The 16,003-nt window shown below is 36.5% G+C and overlaps 3 protein-coding genes and 1 long non-coding RNA gene across 6 annotated transcripts in view; 1 reads left to right on the forward strand and 3 right to left on the reverse strand.

Annotated features, from left to right (window-relative positions):
- The window catches only part of LOC309486747, a 251,941-nt gene that overhangs the window by 120,934 nt on the left and 115,004 nt on the right, over positions 1-16,003 (reverse strand). The window lies entirely within an intron of this gene.
- On the reverse strand, positions 3,403-5,488 carry mxtx1 (mix-type homeobox gene 1; the record flags this gene model as incomplete). Its single annotated transcript, XM_082154331.1, has 3 exons — positions 3,403-4,252; positions 5,033-5,217; positions 5,467-5,488. The coding sequence occupies 3 exons, from the start codon at positions 5,486-5,488 to the stop codon at positions 3,521-3,523; spliced, it is 939 nt and encodes a 312-aa protein (XP_082010457.1). The 3' UTR covers positions 3,403-3,520.
- elovl6l (ELOVL family member 6, elongation of long chain fatty acids like) lies at positions 8,454-12,050 on the reverse strand. The gene is made up of 4 exons (XM_082153926.1): positions 11,824-12,050; positions 11,589-11,720; positions 10,537-10,688; positions 8,454-10,445 (listed from the first exon to the last, which is right to left on the reverse strand). Exons 1-4 carry the CDS (start codon positions 11,916-11,918, stop codon positions 10,018-10,020), a joined length of 807 nt encoding a protein of 268 aa, XP_082010052.1. The 5' UTR covers positions 11,919-12,050; the 3' UTR covers positions 8,454-10,017.
- mtg1 (mitochondrial ribosome-associated GTPase 1) lies at positions 12,746-15,959 on the forward strand. Of its 3 annotated transcripts, none has more exons than XM_082153923.1 (12): positions 12,746-13,539; positions 13,628-13,785; positions 14,008-14,072; positions 14,146-14,250; positions 14,372-14,458; positions 14,567-14,623; positions 14,697-14,787; positions 14,943-15,004; positions 15,103-15,199; positions 15,309-15,390; positions 15,500-15,612; positions 15,759-15,959. In XM_082153923.1, the coding sequence occupies exons 1-12, from the start codon at positions 13,496-13,498 to the stop codon at positions 15,860-15,862; spliced, it is 1,065 nt and encodes a 354-aa protein (XP_082010049.1). In that variant the 5' UTR covers positions 12,746-13,495; the 3' UTR covers positions 15,863-15,959. The 3 variants fall into 3 exon arrangements, with proteins under 3 accessions (XP_082010049.1, XP_082010050.1, XP_082010051.1); XM_082153924.1 differs by having other exon boundaries at positions 13,631-13,785; XM_082153925.1 differs by lacking the exons at positions 12,746-13,539; positions 13,628-13,785 and having other exon boundaries at positions 14,027-14,072; positions 14,150-14,250.

Genomic DNA, 16,003 nt, shown 5'->3' on the forward strand with positions numbered 1-16,003 from the left:
TTATGCAACTATATTAAAGCGACGTTAAAAACACGACAGTAGCCTAGCCTACAAATATATAGTATTTTATTTTTATCCTTTAAATATTAATAATAATTATAACACAAAGCTGGTTCAAATCATACCTATCTGACCGCTACCATTTTGTCTATTTAAATGGAGAAAAATCGATCATAACTCCAGTAAACTATGGAGTGCCGCAGGGATCTGTGTTAGGCCCTCTGTTATTTTCAATATATATGATGCCACTTGGAAATATTATAAGGAAACATGGAATTAGTTTCCATTGTTATGCTGATGACACTCAAATATATATTTCATCAAGGCCGGATGGAAACGCTAAATTTTCCAAATTGACAGAGTGTGTTAAAGATATAAAAGATTGGATGACGCGTAATTTTCTTTTATTAAATCCAGACAAGACAGAGGTAATACTTATCGGTTCAAAAAACCGCCCACAAAACCTCGCACAATACAACTTTAACATCATAGGATGTCCTGTTACTTCCGCTACAGTAAAAGACCTGGGTGTTATACTCGATTGCAACCTGTCTTTTGAAAATCATATTTCATATGTTACAAAAACAGCCTTTTTCCACCTTAGAAACATTGCTAAGCTACGTAATATGCTATCAGTTTCTGATGCAGAAAAGTTAGTTCATGCATTCATGACCTCGAGACTGGATTACTGTAATGCCTTATTAGCTGGTTGTCCTGCATCCTCAATAAACAAGCTACAGTTAGTCCAAAATGCCGCCGCTAGAGTTCTTACGAGATCAAGAAAATATGATCATATAACACCGATTTTATCATCACTGCATTGGTTACCTATAAAGTTCCGTATTAATTACAAGGTATTGATACTGACTTATAAAGCCCTAAACGGCTTAGCTCCTGTCTATTTAACGGATCTTCTGTCGCCCTACAATCCATCGCGCTCTTTAAGATCACTAAATTCAAGGCTTTTGGTCATACCTAGGATATTCAGAACCACCAAAGGAGGGAGAGCATTTTCACATTTGGCTCCAAAACTCTGGAATAGTCTTCCTGATACTGTTCGTTGCTCAGACTCGCTCTCCCAGTTTAAAACTAGATTAAAGTCGCATCTCTTCAGCCAGGCATTCATATAATCCCACAGTTCAAACTACAATCCGGCCTCTAGCTCATAAATGCCAGAGGAGAACTGGCCCCCGACTGAGCCTGGGTTCTCCCAAGGTTTTTTTTTCTCCATTAGGTCACCTGATGGAGTTTTAGGACACCATTAGGTCACTTGATGGAGTTTTTCGGTTCCTTGCCACTGTTGCCTTTGGCTTGCTCAGTTGGGGATATTTTGGGGATATTTAATTTAATTTTATCAATCAATAAATTCCTCTTGAAACAAACTTTGTTGTATTATTTAAATTTAATACTGTGAAGCTGCTTTGATACAATCTGTATTGTGAAAAGCGCTATACAAATAAACTTGACTTGACTTGACTTGACTTGACTTGACAAACACACACAGTATTTTCTAAAATCTAGTGTTTATTTTTATCCATTTAAAAATATATTTTATATTATGTATGCTGTTTAAACAATAAATTAAATATATTATAAATATATAAATTAATTAAGGTTCGGGTTAATTCTGCCACATCCGCTACTGTGCTATGAATTGTGTAAACAGGAAGAGATTCGTTTGCTAGTGCTCATATCACACACACACTCTCTCTCTCTCTCTATCTCTCTGACACTTTTTATCAATCTCCATATAAAACACACCTCTTTGCTATAATAAATGATAACTGTACTTGACAGCATGAGTCACATCCGCTGCAGTTTCATCCAAGAGGGACAGAATAACCACTAGTTTCCTCCTTGTATTTTTTTTTTTTTTTTTTTAAGTGTTGTTTGAAGGAAAATGTTGAGAGAAAAAAATGGAAAAAACATCCCCAAAATCAAACATCCTGCTGTATTGTGCATTGTGAGCACAACATAGCAAAAAATTAGACACCAATGAGACACCCAGAACACACAATGGAATAGAAAACAGACCAGTACATTTTTAACTGGGTTCAACACTTTCAGTCCTTTGTAAAAGCTCACTCACACTGCAGACGCCGGCAGATTCACTTCAGCAGATACCCCTGTCAACGTCTGTTGGCATTGGTCAGATCATGTTCAATCACTGTTTGTCGGGTCGTGGAATATCTAAGAAGTGACATAGGCCTAATACTGTCATTTGGTGATTTTCCATATCTATTGGTGCAGTGTGAACTGGCATTAAAAGATTACTAATTTTGATGAACGTATGCACACATACATAAATAGCCTCCAAAGAATATGCAACAGCACATACAACCCCCTTCTAGTCCGTTCTGCGTAGATTGTGTATAAGAAGTGAGGATTTGAAGTTTGCAATGCTTGTTCACCAGACCTTTGGAAAATACTTCTACTGTCCAAAATGTCCACATGGCCACCAGCAAGTTGCACTGTGACTTATTTTCTTCTGAGAGAGGCAGCATTGCTTATAAAGAAGCGAGTAGAGTCATGAAGACCTATGGGAAGAGAACATGCTGTTGGCAGGCGTACTAGTAGATGGAAAAAGAGCGTGGAGACATTTTTCAGTTACCACCAGCCCCAGGGAACCATGAAAGCACATCAAAAGCTTTTCATCATACTCCTGCAATCCAGATGTGAAACAATGGAGATTACCTTCACCTTGTCACCTTATATTGTTATTGGGTTATGTTGTATTGTATAGTTCCAGAGTTTTCTTATTTATAGATTAACAATCCAAAAGTACAATATAAATTTCATGAAAGCCTTTCTACTATAGGGCTAAAAAAATGCTTGTTCCACCCTTCTTCAAACCAATCGCTCCTGTTGATCAAAGGAGCTGCAAGCAGAAGCCCTTCCAGTTTATTCAAATCACTTATCTCCTCTTCCTGTTTCATCACTGTTTCACAAAAACTATTTACAAAGTAAAGGCAGCTGGTGCAGGTATTACCCCAGAAACATTTAAAAACTTGAGTATACTTTTTGATTCTGATCAGAAAAGGGATGGATAGTATTGAGCACAAATACTTCACCTTATGGATGACACAACATATTTGACGAATATCATGTTTTTTGGCATTGAGGTTATCCATGCATTAAATAATAAATACAAAAACCTATAGCAATATACAGAACAATTGTATAAAATCTGAAATATGAGAGAGCATTAGGGGGAAACACATCTTTATTTAAATACAAGTGCAGCAATTAAATGAAGTCAATAAAAAATGTCTGTACACACAGCTGCATGATTACACTTTTACAGAGACTATTGAATAAATAGCAAAAATGAAGATAAATTAGATTAAAGCCCATTTAATTAGTCTGAAAACATCTGAAATCTCTTATGTTGTTACTTTCAGATCAGATAAATAATAAATTATTGTTTAAGCATATCCTTATCGTCAATAAATACATTGAATAAATAGTCATAGATACATTGCACACAGCAAAATTCAGCCATATGGTTGTCCTCAGACAACTAGTGGCTGTTTAGTCCTTCTCCCTGCCACCAGTCTCCTTGCAGTTCTCCCAGGATCTCCTGCAGCGACAGGGCCGGCAGCTCAGGCAGAGGCCCGTGGTGAATCCCGCTTTCCTGTTGGCTCTCCATCCTCGGAACTTCTGGGTTGTCTACACAAAAAGAGCTGGAAGCTGGAGGAGTGCCCTCCCAGCAACCCGAGTCTGGGGTAACAGGGGTCAGTGGCTGAAGGCTGTTGTGTTTTTCAGATGGAGAGTAAAAAAAGCTCTGGATGGAGCTTGTTTTGCAGGCATAGGCATCACGATGATATGGACTCCACATGGAGCTCATAGGTGACCTCCTGTCATACCTCGTAGCCCAGTTAGGGGGCATCTGATGCTCTGGGCTTAGAAGAGGAGGGCCGCAGTGAGCGTTCATGGCTCTGGCCTGATGGTGTCCGTATGAAGGGGTGCAGTAGCCGGAATCATCACCGATAGACATGGAAGATGGAGTGTCACATCCATAGTGGCCATCCCTTTCCATCTCTTCCTTAATATGATCTGGGTGCGCAGTTGGTGAAGTGCATAAAGGCCCAGTGACCGCACCAGACTTGCCGCCCTCCCTGTTAGAAGAGTGAATTTGCACCGGTGAATTCTGCATGGCACTGTAAGCTGGCAATGGTGAGTCAGATTGCCACAACGGTTTCTTTCCACCCTTGCATTTCAACGTGCGAGCCCTCCTATTCTGGAACCATACCTATTGCAAGTGGAGACATCAAGACATAGAGGGTCAGTCTCATAAGAATACAGTTGATAGATTAGACTCAACCATCTAGTGCATACAGATAAGAGCTTCCCTGTCAAAAGATTCAGGTTAATCATTGTGAGATGACATCCAGCAATGGTGGCATGAAGTCAGGATGGTTATCTATGCCTGGTATGTCTATTGTTTACAGGCCGTATGGTCTCTAAACTAAACAGCAGATAAACACAAAGACGCTTACGTCATGTCAGATATTGATAGTGGTATCAAAGACAGCAAACAGTATGTTTCACATAAGGCCTTATTAGCATATCACTTCACCTGTTTTTATGCGTAGCTGGTGAATTTGTAAATGCGTAAGAGATACAGAGAAAGAGAAGAAGAAGGGGTTGTTTCCTTATTTACATAATTAAAGAAATAGTTCACCCAAAAATGTACTCACTCTCATGTTGTTTCAAACCTGATTTTCTTTCTTCTGTGGAACACTCAATATGAAATTTTGAAGAAGAAAAAAAGCCTTGGTTTTCTGTACATAGAATGAAAGTCAATGGGGCCAAAAGTTGTTTTAGACCCTGCTGACTTTAATTATATAGATAAATATAATGAAAGAAATCTGTTCCACAGTGTAACGAAAGTCATTTAGGTTTGGAGCGACATGATGGTGATTAATGACAGAATTACATTTTGGGGGGGGGGGGGGTAAATTTCCCCTTTAAATTTCAGTGAATTCAGTGTGCTATTGTACATAATGTGCCATAAGACATCGTGACCCACCTGTATGCGAGACTCTGGTAGTCCAGTAGTTTGGGAGAGACTTTCTCTGAGGCTGATTCCTGGGTAAGGATCTGTCTCAAATGTGGCACGCAGAAGCTCAACGTGTTCCTTTGAGAAACTCGTCCTTTTCCTGCGACTTGCACTTCTTGATACATTACCGCTTCCAGATATTTTAGCAGATGCATCTGAAAAATAAGTTCAAAATGAGTGCAAAGCCAATCATAGTGTTATCATGATTGTCACAACCTTATAGTTTAAAAAGAAATATTACAAGCAAACAATATCAAATGCAATATATGAATACTTCTCAACAATAATATATACAGCAGAAGAACAGTAACAGACTTTTGGTTTGAGATGGAGAAGATTGGCTTTTCTTATTAAGTAATATCTATCCATAAAAAAAATTAAAAATCACCATTCAGTATGCTTACCAATACTGTTGTCTTTCCACATGTTGAGTTGGGCTGGAGAAGTATAAAGGTCTGTCTTGTTTGATACTCCTCAGGGATTTGATTTCTGACCCCTACAGCACTGTTTTATACCTGTACCTATCCCATGACCCCCCTTTCACCCACACCTCCCCCATTAGAAGTGCTTATTATGGGTGAAATAGGAATAAGATGAGGAACAAAGCCAGCCAAGACAGTACTTAAGTGTTTAAAAACGTCTTTCTCAACAAACAAAAACATTTTTTGTCTCTTTAAATTGGATTTTATAACATTTAAAAGTTTTCTTTTTAGATATCTTTAAAAAAAAATACACGAAGAGCATTAGTCACTTTTATACAGTATGTTTATATGCTTTTATTTAGTCAGATCTTTGAATACATGTTATTATGTATATCTATGTATTTATTTTATTATTTTGTATGTATATTGCATTTTCTATTTTAAATATGATATATATATATATATACATCATAACTAATTATAAAGTTACAGCTTTACAGTTTGGATATTTTCGTAATGACCATTAGCTGTAAATCATTCAAATTTAAATAAAAATACCACACATTTAAAACAGCAGAAAGTAATTTGAGAATGCAATGAAATGTTAATTTGTTGTTTCAAATCTATTGGATTATATTCCTGTTTACAAAGGCTAAAATAAACACAGACTACCAAATAATATATTTATATTCTTAATATTGTATATATATATATATTTTAAAACTATTAAGGTTTTCAGCTTTACAGTTTGGATATTCTAAAAATCCCCATTATCTGTAAGTCATTAAACAACATCACTTAAAACAGCTTTAAAAATAATGTTAATATGTCTGTTTCAAAACTATTTTTATATTATATTCCTATTTACAAAGATTAAAAACAGACTGTATGTTAATACAGAAGGCTTGTTGCACATTAATCAAACATATAGAATTACACTTATTGGAGAAGTGTGTAAATAGATGGTGTCTTTGCTATAATTGCTCTTCATTCAAGCATTGTAATCAATAAAACAATAGACTCGAGAAAATATTAACTAACAAAGACATTAACAACGTGCTTAACATAAGTTTAAGCAAAAGGCTGTGAATGGATATCTCTTTGTGTCATCTGATCTCTTTTCAAAAGAAACATGTTTTGGAAGCCAAGGAAAATAAGGAGGGTGATTTTGTGAAATGATTAATAGGAGAGTTTACATGTGTGAGGATTGTCACACCCTCTCTTCTGCTCCAGAGGATCCAGAGGGGATAACGGTCATTTCAAAGTCAAGGCTTGCCAAGCTTGTCAATGTAGATGAGCTGTTTAGATGTGCTGTTGAATTAAGCCAGACTAAAGCAAACTGAACACACAGACCTATCAGCCCAAGACATATAATGGATGGATATAACGGATCAATAAATAATGTCCATATCTGACAAGATAAATATTTCCATTCAAGCAAGTTAAAATAAATTATGGCATCGGGTTAGCTAACATAAATTAAGTGATGTTTGGACTGATTTTTATGAAGTCCAGGTTCATCTTGTCATCTCATCTTAGTGCTTTTGTTATGGTTATTAAATAAAATTACCATGTAAAGCAAGTTTTTATTAGCCTAAGTAGTTTGGCAAGCATGCATTGAGGCTATAAATGTTGTTTTTTTTCTTACAAAATGTAGAGCGTGACATCCCCCCATTCTTCAAACATACCTACTTGGCTGATACCGCATTCTAAATCCAATCAGTTTGTTATTTTAAGATAAATGTGCAAATTGCAGATAGTTTTCAATTTTTTGTTTTGTATAAAATGACCTTGCAACATTACTATTGTATAGAAGCAAATATAGAGAGTAACTTTCCCGTATTTGAAATTTTACCTTTTAGTCTTTAAAACTCCTAGTCCAGCTGTTCTATCAACACAATAGTTAGCAGTATTGAGCTTTAACAGCTTTAAGATTGTGGCACGATTTTTCCCTGATTCACAGCTGTAAAATCATCAGATGCATACAAACATATTCAATGCTATAGTTGTTGATTTTAGGGGATAAATTAATTGTATACTTGTTTTTTACCTGTGCAATGAGGTAAAAAAATTTTTTTTATCTCTGATCTAACCAAATGAACTACTGAGATATAATGAACATGTACATTCAGGCAATTGAGTGCTGTAGGGATGATGTATTTTTTTAGGCCAAAAAATCCAGAAACGAGTTAGCATATTAGCGCTTCTGGTTATGTCTATAAGTCAATGGGTTTTATGTTCAAAGCATGAAATACTATATGTGGTTACACAAGCTCAAGATATTTTCAGTAATTTTTACTTGTCCTTAAAAAGGTGACATTTGTAGGCGTCTTAAATTTCATAAATACAAACGCAACAAAAATTGCTGTCCATTCATGTTGATATGTTGGGAAAGTAAAAGCAGTAGGGAATAACCAGGCACTAAAGTATCTCTGTCTCACACCGCTGCTGTACCCTTGAGCAAGTCACTTAACCTCTTGTTCCAGCAGGGTGATGAGAAGTGTCACCTAAATGGCAAGTTACTGACTGGCTATGAAAAATGCTGGGGTCAATGTACGGCTGCTTAGTTCCTTACCACATTTTTGCCTGCTAGTGGAGAACACCACCCAGAATACTCTTTTTGAAAGAGAAAGTGTTTTTGCCATTATAGTTATTGCATATTAAAACCTCTGAGACTAAAGGATGTGATTAAGAAATCAGGTTTCTGAAGAGAATTCCAGGGCGTTATCCAAACACAAGTGCTAATGTACTGGAGGAAAAAAAAGTGACTGGCCCAACTGAACTGAGAGAATGAAAGATAAGAAATGACATCAACCTTAAGATCTACGTCTGTCAGAGCTGGAAATATGTAAAACTTCCTGTTTACACCAAAAGTATGTGTATGAATGCATAAAATATTCCAGCTCCGAGAACCTGTCAGCTGACACCATTTGTCTGTGAAAAGTTGAACAAAACATGATAGACAATAATACAGAAACAACTTTAATGACAATAAACAATCATAATTACTTCACATTGGCTAGGAACTTGTACAGACAATCAGGCAGGAAAGAAATATTTACATTTGACACCTTCATTACATCACATTTCACTCCTTTATTAAAATATAGGAGTTGTAAATGTTTTGTAAGGTAAACTAGTGCCGCTATACATTCAACTTCATACAATAAGTTCCTACAAACACAATGTTATCTCTAACATTAAGACAAAGTCATAAAATGTATTTAAAACAAATCAAAATGTCCTTGATAACTTGCAAATATAGAAACTTTCAGTCTTAAAATAAAGTGATTCTAAAGGAACAGACAGGAGAAACCAGAGTACAGACAGACACCAAAAAATAAATATAAAAAACATCTCGGACGGTAGCAGCAACATTTCAGATTATAAATTAGAATGCATATTTAGTCCCACTGAGTATTCTCAAAGGCTTGTTCTCTACCAGTACATAATACAATATTTTAAAAATGACCATAGGTGGAAACCTCATCATGGTCATTTCAGTGGAAAACCAAATTCCCCCACAACCATAAACTGAACTATCTCCCAAATGTGACCACGTGTGATTTACATGACACAAACTGTGCATTTTACTAATGACTCAAGTAACAAACACCATTATAGGGACAGATAAAGTTTAACCGCTCTGTCAGACACCAATTCAATACTCACAGACAGAAAACCAGAAAGGAACCATTTCATACTGACTCTACATGTGTTACTCAAGGGTGAGTGAGTCTAGATCAATCATTCCTCAGCTAGTATTACATAATGTACCTTCAGTGCTGCAGAGAACTAATAAGAGAAACACGCACAGAATGAGACCGAGAACATGGGTGTCGTCCTTCTGGATTCCAGCCTTAAAAAATGCCTATTTTAAACTTCTAGGAACCTGTCCAACCAGTCAGCACAGATAATTCAAGTTTCTGTAACATCATGAGGAAACTATCATGCAGCAATACCTACACACCCAGAAGAACATACAAAAATGGACGAAATTTTAATGGTGTGGCCATTTAAACTAGGACTTTGTTCTACGAATATGTATTTAAATAGGACTCTTGACAACTTCTTCACTTGTTCTCAAACTACAAACACTTGGCTCTCAGCACACGCTACAACGTACACCATGTGTCTCAGTTGGGTTCAGGGCATGTTACCAAGTCTGCAAAGAGTAAACAAACATGGACTTTTGAAGATTAGAAACTGTGACCTGTAAGACTGCAGGACAAAGCAGTCATGAGACACAGAAAATTCACAATTACCCTCTAAAAAATTTCTGGAAGTTCTTCGAAATCATTAAAGTTCTCAAAAACAACATAAAGAGCTGTTTTTGATTAATACCAGAATAGAACGAACAGACACAGCCCTTAAACAGCTTGAGGCATAGACAGACTATAATAGCAGTTGACATCTTCATTGTTCACCTAGCTTTAAAAACATGAAATAAATAATATAACAATAATAATATTTTTTTTTATCAAAGGTAAACTATAAAAAATAAAACCTGTATATAAACCTCAGTCCTGCATATCAATCAGTTTTGATGCCCGTGGGTTTTGAACCCTTCATGTAAGACTGGTAAAAGAAAGAAGAGAAGAGGAGCAGATAGCTGAAATACATGAGTGAAGCCCACACTATGTTATCCACATAAGAGGGACAATCACCATCTTGCATCCACCGGTACACTAGTGCACTTACTGCCAGTCCCATGGCCATCTGGGCAATCTGGGTGCAAGTGATGATGATGGCACAGGGTTTCGGCACACGGAGTCCTGCAGCTCGAGCAGCGTAGTAGCTGTACATGAGCGCATGCACAGTGTAATTCATGGTCATGAACCAGCCACCACCGGCAACCTGGTCTTTGTAGGAATACCAGGAGTACACCAGCACAGTAATGTGATGATACCAGTGCAGGAAGATCAGCCGCTGCTTACGCAGGACGATGAATATGGTGTCCCCTGAAAACATTACAAGTGCAAAATTATAAGCAATTAAAGTGAGAATTAACCTAGAAATAAAAATAATTTAGTCACAAAAATAAAAACTCACCTAGCTCTGGGGCTTTGCTCAGCACAAAAGCACAAGCCCAGAACTTGCTAATCGGCCCATTGTAGAAGCTCTGATCACAAACAGACTGTTTAAAACCACTGGTGCTGAGCATGTACAACATGAAGCACCCAGTTCTCACCGCTCCAATGATACTGAAAAAACAAAAACAACATGATTTGTAAATAAATATTGTCTGCCATGGCTGTGAAACAATGTTTTCCAAGATAAACAATTCAGGCCTCTTAACTTTAGGGGTGGGGTAGAAACCCCCCAGGAACATTGCTAACAGGCAGTTTCTGTGTTAAACTGCAATCAATATCAAAACATTCACTAAGTGGTGAAAGTTCAGTTGCTAAGGGAGATCTAAAGAGCATGTGACCAGGGGTCACTGCTGCCATCCAATCACAATATTCCATTGTTCTTTCCAAAAGCATGCCCACAATTACTTTGTGCTTACTGTCATTTCTGTCATCTTTTGAGATGGGACCAAGACAACTTATCCCCACCCAAGTGAAACCAAATCCAACTTTAAACAGCAGCACTGAAGATTTAAAAGCCACACGAAGTGTCAATTGCGTGCATTTTGGCACTCTCACATTTCAAGCGCCAAATTTGCAGACAACAATATGTAACTTAATATCCAAGAGTGAAAGTCTCGTTAAAAAGACAATGTGCAGTATCATAAAAGGTCAAAAGTTCAGGGCATTTGACTGATACTATAATGATACTATACTATTATGATACTGATACATTTTTTTTTTTTTTTTAATCATCATCCTTTTGTGTTCAGCAGAAGATTGAAATTTAGACCAGTTTGGAACAACTTAAGGGTCAGTAAATGACGACAGAATTTATTTTGAGGTAAACTATCACTTTAAATAAACGTGTTACTTGCTATCCCTCAAACATGTAAAAACAAAAACTAAATCATTATACCCAGAAGTGGGCTAAATATATCAAAACCTCTTTTTAAGGAGGTCTTAATGTGTAAAATAACTTGGTTATTTAGTAAGTGTGCACGCTATAAACTAAACACTAGTTTTTAAACTTACCTAAAGACGGCCAAACTGAGGGACCACAGCATTAACACTCTTCGCAGATCAAGTCTCCGTCTTTCCTTCATAAAGTGCTGCCCACCAAACACGACCACTACATACACAGCACCAAACAAAAACGACTTTTTCCTGAAAGGGACAACACAGAACACCAGAAAACTAATTTGCACTGGACCTCCAAGCAAAGATGGCAAGTGTATGAAATTCTTATTCAGTCAAAGACAGTTCTTACCAGTTGTCCTGCATCCATTCAATAGCAAACCTCTCATCAAAATGACGCTCAAAATCATATTCAGTGAGAGGCAGCCCAAATTCAGTGGCATTCATTTTGAGTCACCTTCAAAAAATTGCGCTATAAAAGTTAATTCTGGGGGAAAAATAAAAAGTTGTGGTTGCTGTCCTCTCGGCAGGGCGGCCACCAGTTAACTAAGCAGCCTCAGACACACACCTGTGCACACACCTGGCCCATTCAAATCAGGGTGGAGTTTATAGTGGAGTTTAGGGAGTGACTCTCGGGCAAAAGGCTGGGTTTGTATTTCCTGAATCTAATAGCCTACCAGTTTCTGCAATGCAGCCAAAGAACACTTTATTATGTTAAAACGAATAGTTTATAGTTAAATAGAATAGTTTCTATCCATGATATACACAGGGGGAGAAAGAAGCCGATTGAGAGTCTTTAAATAAGCCATATAACTCAGAGCTGTGATTAGACAATTACAGTTAAGTATGACTTATGCAAATAATAGCGACGTTATCGCCAGAATGCTCTCAGTAGTGTTGCATTTCTTAAGTTCATAATGCATTTCTTATTTCTATTTCTGTCATTTTTATTTTATATTTCATGAAAAATAGCCTTTTATATTTATAAAAACTAAAAAGTAGCATACTGTGATGTGATAAACCGGTGAAATAAGAACAGAGCATTTCTGTTAAAGGTGATCGACGTAAAATACAATTAGCCTATCAAATCATTTTTAATTGATATGCTATTCATTTAGCCTATATATTAAATTTGTTTATTTGTTTGGATTTCATGGACCATGATGGTGCCATGGTGAACAAACTCTTAATTAGTATTATCTAATTATGTATGACAATTATAGGATATTTTTAAACAAACAAACAAACAAATATGTTTAATAGGCCTATAACTTTTTAGCCTATAGTTTATTGTTTTTAGTGTAGATCTATTACATTTAGTTTAGAGAAATATGTATAGCCTAATTGTAAGAAGGTTATCAATAAGTTAATCAAAAGGCAAAATTAGTCAAAATGTAGCCTATATAATTATTATTATATCATTTATTTTTCCCAAACTGTGTGGCTGTTGAATTTCTTTGAAATGCAAATTCAACTCGAATTCCTGCCGTTCCTATTCAAATTCCATATGAACATTCTGTGAGTGTGGCAAATTCCATTCTAGTGAACTGAACTGGCAACATGTGACGTAAAAGTGCGTTCTGTTTTACTAATCAACTATAAATGTTGACACGTGAGGGCGCTATTTCATCAAAATTATTCAATGCTTCAATGATGCAAACAGAGTTAATTTCGGCTGTGCAGTCATCTTTCAACTGAAATCAGAGAAATAAGACACCTAAAAAATAAAGGGTAATTGGAATCAGATTTACATTACAAGACTTGTTAAAAACATGCTTTATTAACCCTTTTATTAAAGGAAAACTAGGGAAGAATCAGCGTTTCAAATTTATTTGGGCCCATATTTCATTCATAATCCCACTCTCAGATTATTAAACTCAAGCATAAAAATAGTGAAAACTTTCATAACGAGAATGAATTAATATAGAGTTTCGCAAATTAGTATACCTGCTAAAGATATGGCACAGAATCTTGACCATGATCTGGACAATCCTGGAGTTCCCCTGTCAATCCTATAGGTGGCGATGATTGAGTTTCTTTCTGTACTGTCACTCGGAGCAACGAAGAAGTAAGGCATCCGTAGGAGAGTGATGTTTACCACAGTGTTTTAAATCAAATCGTTTAAAAGCCTTTACTTATACTATTTTTTTCACAAGCAGCGGTCTTAGTCTTGCAAATACATTCTACATTCAGAAGGACCGAGCGGCCACGATGAGAATTTATCATTCTTTACTCAATGCTACCAAGTTTAGGAGAGTGTTTGACTTTGGTGAGCGAGAAGTGGCGCATTGGTTCCCTGGACATATGGCTAAAGGTGCGTGCCACATACTGGAAAACACTAAATCTGCCTTATCTGTCTAATTTGTTGCTACACAGTGTCAAAAACATCCAGAACAGGGACATTTCAATCATTCAGCATACTTTAGTTACTGATCTTATTTATGGCGATCAGATAAAAACCAGGTGTCTTAAAGTTTCAAAATTGTTATGTCATTCCTTCAGAATTATGCTCAACGTTGTGACTTTTTCTTTTTAGGACTCAAGCAGATGAGAGCCAGTCTAAGGAAGGTTGACTGCATTATAGAGATCCATGATGCTAGAATATCCTTTTTATGGCAGATAATGTAAATTCTGAATGATTAAACCTCAGTTAAACACTCTTTAACTGGCCAACATACCCTTTTCTGGAAGAAATCCTTCATTTCAAGAAAGCCTTGATGTCCGGCCACATTTGCTTGTACTGAACAAGATGGATTTGGCAGACACGTCCAAAAAGCAGGTGTCCTAATCTTATACGTGCCATTATTGCTTTGAATTTAAACTGCCTTAATAGATGCAAGAACAGAAAGTACTCAAATAATGTGCTAATCAGATATAACACGTTTTTTTAATTCCACCAGAACATTATGAAGCGGCTTGAGAGAGAAGGTGTGAGGAATGTTTTATTCACAGACTGCTTAAGACAGCGAGATGAAAACCTAAAAAAGGTGAGAGGTTTTACACTTTACATCAGAAATGTCTAAATTAAAGCTTGACTGGAGAACCTGACACCTTATAAATTTAAACATTCTGTCTTTCACTGTCTGACGTTGCAGATCATTCCTCTCGTGACAGAGTTGATAGAAAGTGGGTCACGGTTTCACAGAGAAGAGGTGGGTTTCAATTATTTCAGTGGCTTACATTTTGCTGTAAAGTTTTCTGACTTTGTTATTCATCTATGTGTAGGACAGAAGTTACTGTCTGATGGTCATTGGTGTGCCAAATGTGGGGAAATCATCACTGATTAATGCTGTAAGAAGAACATATTTGAAAAAAGGTATTTAGTTTATGTTTTGTAAATACTCTTCTGCTTTCTGTAAGAAATTCCAGTCTATTCATCTTAAAGTCAGCATGAAACCGAAGTTGTTTGTTTGACTTTAACAAGCAAACGTCAGGCCTAGACATTTGATATTTGTATTTTCTTGCTTTCAGGGAAAGCTTCAAAAGTTGGAGCTGAACCAGGAATTACAAAAGCTGTCCTGACCAAAATTCAGGTTTGCTGTATTAATTAATAATTAATAATAGACGGATAATGGATTCAATTGGGTTGATGTGTTCTCCCGTAGCATTAAATTAAATTTTGTATTACTAGGTCTGTGACCGACCCATAATTCATTTACTGGACACCCCAGGAGTCTTGCCACCTAAAATAGAGAACATAGAGACTGGAATGAAACTTGCTTTATGTGGTAAGTCCACATAATTTCAGAAACAAAGATGCTTATCTTAGTGTATAGTAGCTTTTGTTGTTGTAATGTCACAATTGTAAGGTAATGAAAGCGTTTTCTTTTCAAACAGGTACCATTTTAGACCATTTAGTTGGTGAGGATATCATTGCAGATTATCTGCTTTTTTCACTGAACAGACTGGAAAGATTTAGGTAGGTTTTGCGTTTATTCTCAGTGAGTTTTGAGCAAATCATCTGTTGCATATTTTATAAAGCAGCATGTAAAAGTAATCAATAATGATTGTGACAATTTCTTCTTTAGTTACGTTGAGAAGTACAATCTGGAAGAGCCTTGCGATGATACTCAGCACGTGCTGAAGTGTATAGCAGTAAAGCTCGGCAAGACAAAGCGTGTGAAGGCCATCACTGGAGTTGGTGAGCTGATTTATTTTTTAATTTGAGTGAATTCACACAGTAAATCAACCTCACTTACACTCCTTTAATTATTGAAGCATTCAGTTGTTCATGAAACATAACTTATCCAATGTATTTAACCAATAAATAACACATCGACTCTTTAGGCAACATCACTGTGCAAATGCCAGACTACAGTGCAGCAGCCTACGATTTCATCAGAGCATTCCGGAAAGGAGAACTCGGAAACGTGATGCTTGACTATGCTTGACTTGACTTTACTGTATTTACGTTCAAGACTGGACACTGAGCACATAAGTGAACCACTTATTACTTTTAATGTTTTAATTAAAAGGTGGTGCAATGGGTATTTTGGACATGTCTTGTTTTTATTGTGTAGTTATCAGGTCAG

Source organism: Leuciscus leuciscus (assembly GCF_965113295.1).
Source record: "Leuciscus leuciscus genome assembly, chromosome: 22".
NCBI classification, from domain to species: Eukaryota; Metazoa; Chordata; class Actinopteri; order Cypriniformes; family Leuciscidae; genus Leuciscus; species Leuciscus leuciscus.

Bases quoted from the DNA above. Each gene is read 5' to 3' on its own strand.
- elovl6l (XM_082153926.1), bottom strand. From the start codon at position 11,918: ATGAATGCCACTGAATTTGGGCTGCCTCTCACTGAATATGATTTTGAG. The intron at 11,721-11,823 runs GTAAGAACTGTC...TGTCCCTTTCAG, and splicing joins GAATGGATGCAGGACAACTG to GAAAAAGTCGTTTTTGTTTG. The intron at 10,689-11,588 runs GTAAGTTTAAAA...TTGTTTTTTCAG, and splicing joins CTCAGTTTGGCCGTCTTTAG to TATCATTGGAGCGGTGAGAA.
- mtg1 (XM_082153923.1), top strand. From the start codon at position 13,496: ATGATTGAGTTTCTTTCTGTACTGTCACTCGGAGCAACGAAGAA. The intron at 14,624-14,696 runs GTGGGTTTCAAT...ATCTATGTGTAG, and splicing joins CACGGTTTCACAGAGAAGAG to GACAGAAGTTACTGTCTGAT. The intron at 15,613-15,758 runs GTGAGCTGATTT...TCGACTCTTTAG, and splicing joins GAAGGCCATCACTGGAGTTG to GCAACATCACTGTGCAAATG.